General features: G+C 37.8%; 1 protein-coding gene across 1 annotated transcript in view; it reads left to right on the plus strand.

Annotated features, from left to right (window-relative positions):
- Positions 1-12335, plus strand: part of AK9 (adenylate kinase 9) — a 110142-nt gene that overhangs the window by 65236 nt on the left and 32571 nt on the right. Inside the window, exons 21-23 of the mRNA XM_057737677.1 lie at positions 4700-4912; positions 8372-8632; positions 9584-9708. Coding sequence (XP_057593660.1) covers positions 4700-4912; positions 8372-8632; positions 9584-9708 — 599 coding nt within the window. The remainder of the gene's footprint in view (positions 1-4699; positions 4913-8371; positions 8633-9583; positions 9709-12335) is intronic.

Genomic DNA, 12335 nt, shown 5'->3' on the forward strand with positions numbered 1-12335 from the left:
TTTTCAAGACGTTGACATAAGACAGTGAAGCACGTTGATCCCGGAGAGACGGGAAATAAATGAGGTACACCCTATGATTTCCCCATCTTCCTGTCTGTAAGGCCATGTACCTTGTCCAGGCTGTGGTACACAGAGGAGGGACCCAGACAGAGCCAGGGAGATTCACTGATTGGAGGATTGGAGGAGATAGAGCAGCGAACCCTGGGAGACCAAAGCAGCTAGAATTCACAGGAAAGGGACAAGAGATGAGAGCTCTGGACACCTGCAGAGTAGCCCCTTCAACTATTCAACAGGGCACTTATCAGCTTTGCATGTAAAGAAACTACTCAGGACCCTGGGAAGGACCAAATGACCTCAAGTACTTGGGCCTCACACAGAGCCATAAATAATGCCTATTCTGACCAACTAGACTGGAAAAACCCCAAATTTCACAGAGCATTGGGTAGTGTACGAAAGAGAGTCTAGTCTTAGGAATGGGGAATAATTAGACCTGGAATAGTACACACACACACACACACACACACACACACACACACACACACATTAAAACAAATAAAAGAACTACAGATACAGATACCAACCTGGATGCATTTCAAAACAATTATGTGAAGAGAAAAGGCCAGACCAAAAGAGAATACATACTCTGTGATTCCACCTACATAAAATTCTAGAAAATGCAAACTAATTATAGTGATAGAAAACAGAGCAGCAGTTGCCTGAGGATGGGGCAGATAGGAGGCAAATAGGGGCAGGAGGGAGGGATTACAAAGAGACAGGAGCAATCTATGCTGTTGACAAATATGTTTATTATCTTGACTGTGGTGATGGTTTCATGGATCAAACATATGTCAGAACTTACCAAATTATGAACTAAATATGCAAGTGTTTTAACGTCAGTTATACCTCAATCAAGCTGTTTAATGTGTTAATGGTGGTTCTCTCTGAGTGATGGACTGACAAGTAATTCTTATTTTGTAAATACTTATCGATATTGTCTGGTTTTTTAATATTAGAGATGCAGTGTTTTTACAATAGGAAAAATCAACAATCAGAGATATTTTGCTTTTGCCACATAAAAAGAAAAAGAAACAACAGTTCTAATGCTATTCCAGGGATCAGAAACTGTATCAAGGTGTGTTCAGGTGTTCATCTTTTCTCATCAAGTCTGCCTGCACTTGGCATGAGTTTAACTCTGAGGTTATTTCTTTCTCTATTTGTGGCAAATTTAATTCTTGCCTCTCCTCCATCTCTTCCTTTTTTTCCTCTCATAATACTTAATACTCTTGGATCTATCCTCCAAATATCTTATCTTTTCCCTCAAATTTTCCATCTCTTACTTTTTGTTCATATATTTGTAGATTTTGTTCAAGTATGTGTAGCCTTGTCTTACTCTCCACCTTCTACCTTAAGACATTCATTGGGGTCTCTAGAGTGTATTAGTTTCCTATTCCTGCTGTAACAAAATGCTACAAACTTTGTGGCTTAAAACAACCAAATTATTGTACAGTTCTCACGGTTGATACTTTGAAATGAATCTTACAGGCCTAAAATCAGTGTTGGCTATGTTTCCTTCCTCTAGAGGAGACGCCTTTTCCTATCTTTTTCAATTTCTGGAAGTCATCTGCATTCTTTGATTCATGGCCTCTTTCCTCCCTTCAAAACACATCACTTCAACCGCTACTGTCCATTATCTCATCTCCGTCTGCCTTTGACCTTCTTGCATTCTTCTTATAAAGACCCTGTGATTACATTGGGCCCACCTGGTTGATCTTCCTGCAGCAACATCCTTAACTTAACCACACACATAAGATAGCATATTCACAGGTTTTGGGGATCTTTGGGGGCCCTTATTCTACCACACGTGCTCACTCTCTTTCTCGGTCATTTACATATTGTATTGGTGCCCATGTACTCTTTCTAGTGTTTACTTGAATCTCTATAAGTGTCTCCATCATTCTTCTACTCTGAGATTGGGTTTCTTCCTGCCTGTGTTGCAGAGTTCTGTGGTCTGTTTGATCTGACTAACCTTGCAGTGTGCACCAGGCTTCCTGAGGTGGGTGGTTGTTTTCTTTCTTCCTTCCTTTTTTTTGGCTCAGTGGAGTTCAGGACTGTTGCTGGAGTGCTTTAGGTGACAGCATTCTCAAAAATTATGAAAGGCAAAGTGACTTTTCTCCGTATCAGTCAGGAGTATAGCAGTAGATAGGCCACCTATTTGTTGCTGAGACCTGAGACAGGCCCAGCTACCTGGATTCCTCATACTTGCCCAGATGCAGGGTCAGGGAGGATTCCGCCCACCCATACAGCTCCTTCTTGGTCTCTTGCAGGCCACAGAGACCGCAAAAACTCCTGGGTGGTAGTTGCTGATGCTAACATTTCCCCAAGAAATCCACAGATTTCTACAGGCAAAATTCCTCCTAAGACTTGCCATCTTAATGCTCTGGTCCCTCTGATGTTTGTCTCCAGGTACTCATCCCGCCCATAGTGGCAAAGAGTTGTACCGTTGTCTCCCCTCACTTGTCCATGGATACCAGCCACCTGCCCCAGCAGTTATTCAACACTGAGGAGGTGATAGAGAAGGGGAGAGAGAGTCTTCTGATCACCATCTTCCCAGAATCCCTTGCTCCAAGACCCCCGCAATCCTTATCACCGCCACACACATACCTCACATTCTTTTTTAACTGAAATTCAAATGTAATTGGGGAGACTTCATTTTTATTTGCTAAGTCTGGCAACCTTACTTTAAGTGCATTTATTGAAAAACAAGAAAGGCTGGAGAAATTAATTAAGCATTCAACTCAAGAACCTAGGAAGAAGCATAACAAATCAAACCAAAAGTAAGTAGAAAGAAGGATATTAAAAAAAAATTAATGAAATAGGAAAACAAAACCAAATCAAAACAGTAGACCTAACTTCAAAAAAAATGAAAAGTTGGTTCACTGACATGAACAATAAAATAGACAAATTTCTGGCAAGTAGAGTCAGGTAAAAATAAGAAGCAGTAAATAACATTTGAGATAGAAATGGATATATAATTAGATTTAGAAAGAGGGTTGTTTTATAATACAACTTTATACTAATAAATTTTTAAGTCAACATAAAAAGCATTTTCAAAATATAAATTACTAAAATTTGCTTAGGACAAAAGATAAAAGCTGAACAAACAAAACTAATTGTAGGAAGTTATAGGACATTTCTCGTTGATTAGATGTCTTATTTAAATCTTCTATATCATAGAAAAACATCAATACTTTCCAGCTCATTTTGAAGCTTGCATAATCCTCACACAAAAATTGACCAAGAATGACACAAGAAAAGCAGAGGTTAGTCTTATTTTTGCCCCTTCACAGAAAGTTGTTTTTTATATCTTACTCAGGGGAAAAAAGAGGTGTGTTGTAGAATAATCATGTAAAGTCTTATTTCATTGGTATTTATAAAAATAATGTATTTGTGGGCTTCCCTGGTGGTGCAGTGGCTAAGAATCCGCCTGCCTATGCAGGGAACACGGGTTCCATCCCTGAGCCAGGGAGATCCCACATGCCTCGGAGCAACTAAGCCTGTGCGCCACAACTACTGAGCCTGTGCTCTAGAGCACACAAGCCACAGCTATTGAGCCCATGTGCCACAACTACTGAAGCCCACGCACCTAGAGCCTGTGCTCTGCAACAAGAGAAGCCACCGCAATGAGAAGCCCACGCACCACAATGAAGAGTAGCCCCCACTCACCGCAACTAGAGAAAGCCCAAGTGCAGCAACAAAGACCCAATGCAGCCAATAAATAAATAAATATATATATATATTTTAAAAATAATGTATTTGTGCCTAAATTTGTATCTATTTTTGTACGTAGATGTGTAGGACATACTTAGAAAAAGGGGTCTGGAAGGATACACATAAAACTACTGAGTGTTAATATAGTATTCGAAGGAAAAAGATGAGAGGAAATGTTCATTCCTTATGCATTGTGATATGTTTTGAATATTTTTACAGCAAGCATGTATGTACAATACAGAAAAATTTTTTTTGCTTTTTTAAAGAACTTTTATTGAGATATAATTGACATATAATAAACTGCATGTATTTAAAGTATACAATTTGATATTTTTTTTCTTATTAGAAAATTATTTTTTAAATGTATTTTGCTTTAAATAAATTGCAAGAGTCCTTAAGGGACTTTACACAGTTTCTTCATCTATCACAAATAAAATATATTACATATTTCCAGTTGAACAAAATAAAATAGTTCTAAATTATTTGACTATATATTCACCAAGTAGGAAACAAAGCAAATCCTGAGGCATCTCTCATTTCATTTTTAATGAGTAAGAAGTTGTGACCTTGACTCAGCTTTTACTTCTTGGAAATAATTTTATTTTAGAAACTGACCTCACAGTGACCCTGCATCAGCACATTATGGGGGTTTTATTGTATGTTTGTCTGTAGAGGACTGGGGATGCCTTCATTCTTGGTGCTCCTTCATTTTATTTATAAAATAAAGGTGCTTGGGATGTGAACGCAGAGAGATATGAGAAACAGATTTTTTTGATTAACTCAAGTAGTGTAAGAACTGGTCTTTTGTGGATTGTTTTAAAGGGATATTGTTATGGATTAAAACTAATCAAGATGCATTTTTAATTCCCTCTTTCGTCTTACATGAATAGCACATTAATAGTGTTCTTCAAACTTTGAATAATATTTCTAGAATGAAGATAGAATTAAAGAGAAGAGAAGGCATTTGGGAGATACGAAGCACTTTTGTCCTGTGGCTCTCAAAGAAAACTTCATCCTACAACCAGGCAGCACAGAAGAAGCAGCTAAATATCGGGAAAAGATCTATTACTTTTCAAGTCCTGAGGCTAAAGAAAAGTTTCTGGAGCAACCTGAGGAGTATGTGGCTCATGACAAACCGTTAAAGGTGAAAACGATATTCCCATCCTGTCAATTGCTCCTGCATACTTTTTTAGGGACTTATTACCAACCTTCACCATCGTACTCAATAGGGAAGTTCCCGAGCTAATGTAATGGTATCATGGAAATATCTAGCTTCCAAGAATGACTTTTTGGAATATAACATAATCTAAGTATCTATTTTGATTTCTTCATTAGCCTTGTGTCAAACCAACACATGATATCTTTTTAGCTAAAGTAGAACGTCACAGCTGAATTTACTGCTTGTAAATGTATAGGATTTATTTTATTGCCCAATCATTTTGACATACCATTTTAACATCTAATTTCTTTTTGGACATTTTTTCACAGTATTTTTTATAGTGTGATTTTCCATTGTGGATATGAAATAGTACTTAGGAAATCTTTGGGTATATGATCCTTTGTGTCTCTTAATTATTTTATTAGTATAATTCCCTAGAATGGGATTACAAGACCAAAATATATAAACCACAATATATTGTCACGACTTCCAATAACATTAATGCCTTGTTAAACAGAACTTATAAAACACAATTTAGACTCTTCTGGATAATTCAGGCTGTTTTCATGGACCTCAGTAGTCCCATAGGGACTTCTGAAGTACCCAGACGGTTGTGCCCTGGCCCTGCTGGTGATGGGAGTCACTTAGGAATGTGGCCTTTTGTCTTCTTTTGGCGTTTTGTTTTCCTCTTAGTCTGTTTCACTCCTTGTGATCTACTGCCTTGTTTGAGTCATATCCCTGTGGACAAAAGCCTGAACTCTTAATAGTGAGTCCACACTTTTTCTGCAAAGTGTCATGTATCTACATCCCTTCGCTTCCTAGCTTACTTATCCGCTCTGAATTCCACACAGCTCTATTTGCCAGAGGTTTAACCTGTGGATGAGTGAGGTGTTACTTCAGCAGTTTCATCACTGAGGTATTTAAAATGTGATCCAAAAGTATGGTGTGAGACTGTACCTACATAATTTCATACCACTCTGTCTTCATTATTCACCATCTTATTTTTCATTATTTTTCTCAAGTGATGCATCAGTTGACTTAAATCTCATCACATGCCCAATTCTTCTTTTTATTGAGTTATAACCGACATGCAGTATTATATTAGTTTCAGGTGTACAACATAGTGGTTTGACATTTATGTGTATTGTAAAGGGATCACCAAGATGTCTAGTAACCATCTGTCACCATATGCTGTACCTCCATCCTGGACATATTTGTTTTATAGCTGAAAGCTGGTACTTTTTAATCTCCTTCACCTCTTTCACCTGTCTCCCCACCCTCCTTCCCCTCTGGCAGCCACCAGTTTTTCCTCTATATCTATGAGTCTGTTTCTGTTCTGTTGTTTGTTTCGATTTTTAGATTCCACATATACATGAAATCATACAGTATTTGTCTAACTTATTTCACTTAGCATAATACCATCTAGGTCCATCCATGTTGTTGCAAACAGCAAGATTTCATTCTGTTTTATGGCTGAGTAATATTCCATTATGTGTACCACATCTTTTTTAACCATTCATCTATCAATGGGCGCTTAGGTTGCTTCCATATCTTGTCTATTGCAAATAATGCTGCAAAGGACATTAATGGTACATCTGTGTTTTCTAATTAGTGTTTTTGTTTTCTTCATATAAATACTCAGAAGTGGAATTGCTGAATCACAAGAAAGTTCTATTTTTAGTTTTTTGAGGAAACTCCATGCTGTCTTCCATAGTGGCTGCACAAATTTCCATTCCCACCAGCAGTGCCCATCCTTGCCAACTCTTGTTGTTTCCTGTCTTTTGGGTAATAGCCGTTCTGACAGGTGTGAAGTGATATCTCGTAGTTTTGATTTGCATTTCCTTGGTGATTAGTGATGTTGAGCATCTTTTCATGTCATGCCCAATTCTTGAATCAATGATGGAATCAATTCCACTGGAAGCACATAAACTGAGAGTGATAACAGGTGGTCTCCTGGGCAGGGGGAATCCAGATATGTTTAACAGAAGAAGAGTGAATAAATGGTGGATGGCAAAATCAACAGATATTCACATCATGTCTTTCTCTTGCTTTTGTGGGTTTTTCAAACCCTTTTTTTGCTGAAACACATTTCTATCTAACTTTCTTCATATCTGAAAATGTCATCATTTGGTTCTCATATATGTTTAATAATTAGTGTAGGCATTGAATTTTAGGTCGAAAATCATTCCCTTTTAGAATATTAGGGAATTCCCTGGCAGTCCAGTGTAGGACTACGCACTCTCACTGCTGAGGGCTGGGGAACTAGGATCCCACAGTCTGCACAGCACGGCCGAAAAAGAAAAGAATATTAAAGGTATTGCTTTACTGTGAGGCAGCATCCACGAGGCTGATTTTAATTTCTTTGTAAGACAACTTTTTAAAATATTTCAAAGCTCTTTAAGAGCTTCTTTCCCTTTTCTTGTGTCCAGGACCTTTTTTATTCAGTGCGCTGGACACATGGTGCATGTTTAATCTGAAAGCATGTGTTTCTCATGCTAGGGAATCTTAGAATTTCACAGTACTATTGAACTTTTTACTTCAGCAATCACATTTTTCATCTCTAAGAGCGCTTTCTTTTCTCTATTTCTTTTTTCAAATATTTTCTTCTTTTGTGGACTTGCTATCTTCTCAAACCTCATAAATTTCTTTTTAAAAAAATTTCCCTATTCCTCAGGCTACCTGATTCCTCTTTCTTCTGTATTTCTCTGGTATACTTGCACCTTTAAACTCTTCTCTGAACCTTTCCTTCACAAGGACAGAAGGTGATGAGTCTGTGTTCCTTCCTTCCCTCTGCTGCTCAAAATCCATTACTGCCAACCCCTTTGAGGCTCATTTCATCCAGATATTTCACCATCTCCCACACCTGCTTGCTGTCATCTACCAATATAATAGTCATTTCCCCACATCCACAAAAGACTTACCTGGTCCTCCATCCCAACTCTCATCATTGTTCTTGACAGTTTGAGCGTCAGTGGACATCTGGATCTCCGTGGGTTCTCTGGTTTTGGGGCTTCCCTATCTCCAATACAGAGATTACAGAGTTAATGAAGGGTCCTCTAGGGTTCCAGTATCAATGAGCTTTTTGTTTGGTAGAGAGGTTTTGTTATTTTTGTTGTTGTTGTTATTGTTTTTATCATGCTAAGAAAGTCCATTCTTCCTTAATTAAAACTTTTTAAAGAAATGAAATTAATTTTATTTTATTCAATACCTTTTGGCACTTGATATCAAGATGCTCTATGGTTGTTGATGCTCCCTGAGGACCATGGTTGATGCAGTGAATCATGTTAATTGGTATCATAATGTTGAAACATCCTTGAGTTTTGTGAAGTGATAATTCAGTCTTAGGGAGGGCAGTTAATAAGCCGTATGTTTTCTAAATTCTCAAAGCTTCCTTTTCTTCGCATTCCCTCTACCCTGCCTCCCCCAACCCACCCCCTGTGGCAGGCTCCTCCATTAAGGATATGCCTCCTGGGCCCCCATGGCTCTGGCAAAACTGTCTGCGGGAGACAGTTGGCAGAAAGTTTGGGCATTTTTCATATTCAGTTTGAAGAATTTCTTCAAGAAAAACTAATGCTCAAAACTGAAAAGAAAGCTGGACCTGAATTTGAGGATGATTCTGAGGATGAACAATTTGCAAAACAAGAACTTGAAGAGCTTGCAGTTCAGGCCAATGTTACAATTGAGGAAAAAAATGCAAAGAAGCTGGTAGGAATATTAATATTCTCTTTGTAGATAATTGTGCTTCCTGGTGTTACTTTGGGGGAGTAGAATATAAGCAGTATAAAACTCTATATAAAGTTTCTAAGAAGAAAAAATAGCCCATGAAAGTCATTTAAGAGTCATCCTCCCCATATGTTAAATACAGATCTTACTGCACAGCTAGAATATAATATACTGAGTTCTACATGGCTCCAATAAAAAACAGAAAAGCTTTCCCTGAGAATGTTGTATAGCATTTATTTGGGACTATGTTATTTGATATGTCTGACCTAGACTATAAGGTTTTCTATCATTGTGTCCTCTGTTTTCTATTTAACATCATAAAAAATCTGCCCCAGCACCAGTGGAGATCTCAAAATATTAATTTCTAATGATGCCTCACAAGAAAGTTTGTGTATATCTCTTAGGTGGTTTCTATCTGGGGATTTAAAGAGAAAGTTCTTAATTCTAACTCACCTTTTAACCATTTCTGATATAGCTGGACCCTTTGCTTCTCAAATGATCCCCTGTAAGTGCACGCAAGTACAGATTACATTCCAGATGACTGCTTGTTTGGCCCATCCTTTAATCAGGATCTAGGCTGAAAAATTATAAGATAGATGACAAAAATCAGTTACGCTTTATAGGCATGTGATATAGAACGAACAAGGTGTACTGAAAAGTGATGAGATCGATATCATGAGACCATGTATGACAACCAGTCATTCTAACTGCTAGTAACTCTTCTTAGCAGTAGTAAATGTAACTTGATATTTAAAACCATATTAAATATTGGTTTAAAGAAAAGAGCTCAGATTTTTAAATGTTTACAAGCAATAGTATAAAAAAATGACCTGAGGAAAAAATAGGTCTTATCCTAATCAACTATGCAACATAGTATTATTTATTAATATAGAGTTTAAAATTTTTGTTTTGTTTTCTGATTTATGTTTGTAGCCTCAGGAAGTGCAACTTACAGAAGAAGAAGAAGCAATCAGATTAAATCTAACAGAAAATGAGCCATTGCCTCCCGAAATCCTTGAAGCAATTCTTTCTGAGTGGTGGTTTAAGGAACCAATACGGTATCTTCATTTATATAGACTTTTATACATTTATTGACTTTTATTTCTTTATTCTTAAAAGTTAAAAATGTAATCCAACATAAATTTAAGAATTTTCTCCTTTACTCTCATGTAAACTAGTGATTCCACACATTAAAAACACCTAGGGGATGTTTTTACTCATGCCAGGGACCCCACCCCAAAACAATTGAATCAAATCTTTAGAGGTGTGAGGTTGGGATCTGGGCATTGGTGTTCTTCAGAGCTCCCCAGGGGATTAGAATGTGTAGTTGTGATTAAGGACCCATATTCTAAACCTACCCAGTACTCATGATCTACTGGACTCTTTGTCTTGTAGTCTTTTAACAATTGTAGATAATTCCACTGTCAACTTAAAGAAAAATGCACAGCCTGAGAGCCGTGAGTGTAACTTTTATTCAGGGTCTTACTGAGGACTATAGCCTGGGAGATAACTCTGAATAACTGTTCCAAAGAGGTAGGGGAAAAGCCATTTTACATATATATATAAATTTTTTGGCTAGGAAATACATGTAGTCAAGCATACATCTTGATGAAAGATCACTGCTAGTCACAAAGAACTAATATCCCAAGTTAATGATTTTACTGCTTTTCTATGTATGGGAAAATGCAAGAATCTGGGGTCATTGAAATTCTTCCTGAGATATGCATTTAACTATCCAGGGGCCCATTTATCCAAAGGACAGAGTGCCTCATCCTGTTTTTTCATCCTGAAGTCTTTTCAGGGCGCACTGTCAGTAGACAACTGCAATGGGTTGTGCCTTCACCCCCAGATAACTGGTTGATGAGCAATGCTCTTTGTTTTTGTTGTGGTGGTTGTTCACACCACTTAATAGCTGTCCGTAGTCTTATCCCTTTCCTAAGAGCCAGGAACAATCCTGACCCCAGACAGGACAAATTTAAGAATTCCAGGTCACCAGAGTTTAAAATTTTGCCTTGATTTCCTAGCCAGACTCCCTCACCTTGGTACCCACCAGAAGAAAGTGAAGTGATATTTACAGTACCGATAACAGCAAACAGTTATATGGGACTTACCGGGTGCCAGATACTGTTCTCCTACATTTTATTCATATTACTTTTCTTAATTCTTACAAATACCCTCTAGGACAGAAACTTTTATTTTCTCATTTTGGAGATAAGGAAACTATATCATAGAGAATTCAAATAACTGGCAGGTCCCAGTCCTCCTCTGGTTACTCTCTTTCACTTAGTCCCTGTCCTAACTTAGTAAGTAGGATTCTTAGTCACTTTAATTTTAATTTCTTGTTTCTGAAATTAGATCAATAGTTGTAGTAAACTTAGGCATGTCACTTGTAGCAACATAGTTATGGGTTATTCTTTATTAACTTAGCTCTTGATTTCACATCATACATTTAAAAAAAAAAAAAAAGCAGGGACTTCCCAGGTGGTCTAGTAGTTAAGAATCTGCCTTGCAATGCAGGGAACTCGGGTTTGATCCCTATTTAGGGAACTAAGATTCCACATGCCACTGGGCAACTGAGCCCTCGCACCACAAATACTGAGCCCACACACTCTGGAACCCACGTGCGCCGCTAGAAAGAAGCCCATGCACCGCAATGAAGAGTGTGTGAGCCCACGTGCTGGAACAAAGAGCACACATGCTGCAACTAAGACCCAACACAGCCAAAAATAACTAGACAAAATAAAATAAATAAATATATACAAAAACAGAAAAAAGAGAAGCTCTCATCACCTCAGTAAATTAGAAAAACAAATATTCGTCTTTGTTGGCAACTATAATTTGTGTAGAGCATGAACCCTTTAAAAAGAAGAAAAGCATATGGATTGGAGAGAAGTAAAAAATGAAATGCTAAAAGCCTAAATAAAATAGCTAAACATTAATGCTACCATTGAAACTTATTACAGTGAAGAATTTGTAATAGCATGAGAATTTTTATTATAGATGTTAAGTTAAAAAAGCAGATACAGAGTTATTTATAATATGATAGAAAGTTGGACACGTGAAGAACAAACTAGAAAGAAACAAAACAAAATGTCAACAACCTCTTGGATATGAGGTTGTAGATAAGTTTGCCCTTTTTCCATGCTTTTATTTCTGATTTTTGTATAGTGAGATTTATTGCTTTCATAATCAGAAAAAACTCAACACATTTTAAAAAGGCATCCATTCTGGAGATGTAATTGGTTGCTGAGGTGTAGCTAATTACATTACTGAGATATAATGGTAGAAATGGAAATGTGGGTGCAGAAGAGGGCATGCCAGGACTTAGCTATTGTATGTGAGAAGCAAGAGGGAGTTGAGGGATGTCTCTGAAGTTTGGCTCCTGGATATTAGTGAGTCAGAGGAAGAGCAGTATGGAAGGGTAACAGTGAGCGTGATTTTTGACAGTATGATGTGTATATAGTTCCTAAAGGGCACTCAGATGGAGAAACTAGGTGGCTTGTTGAAAATTCTAAATCAAAACTCAGAAGAAAGGACTTCCATAGTGGTGCAGTGGTTGAGAATCCGCCTGCCAATGCAGGGGACATGCGTTTGAGCCCTGGTCCAGGAAGCTCCCACATGCCGCGGAGCAACTAAGCCCGTGTGCCACAACTACTGAGCCTGTGCTCTAGAGCCCGCAAGCCAC

Source organism: Hippopotamus amphibius, chromosome 6, assembly GCF_030028045.1.
Source record: "Hippopotamus amphibius kiboko isolate mHipAmp2 chromosome 6, mHipAmp2.hap2, whole genome shotgun sequence".
Taxonomy (NCBI): Eukaryota; Metazoa; Chordata; class Mammalia; order Artiodactyla; family Hippopotamidae; genus Hippopotamus; species Hippopotamus amphibius.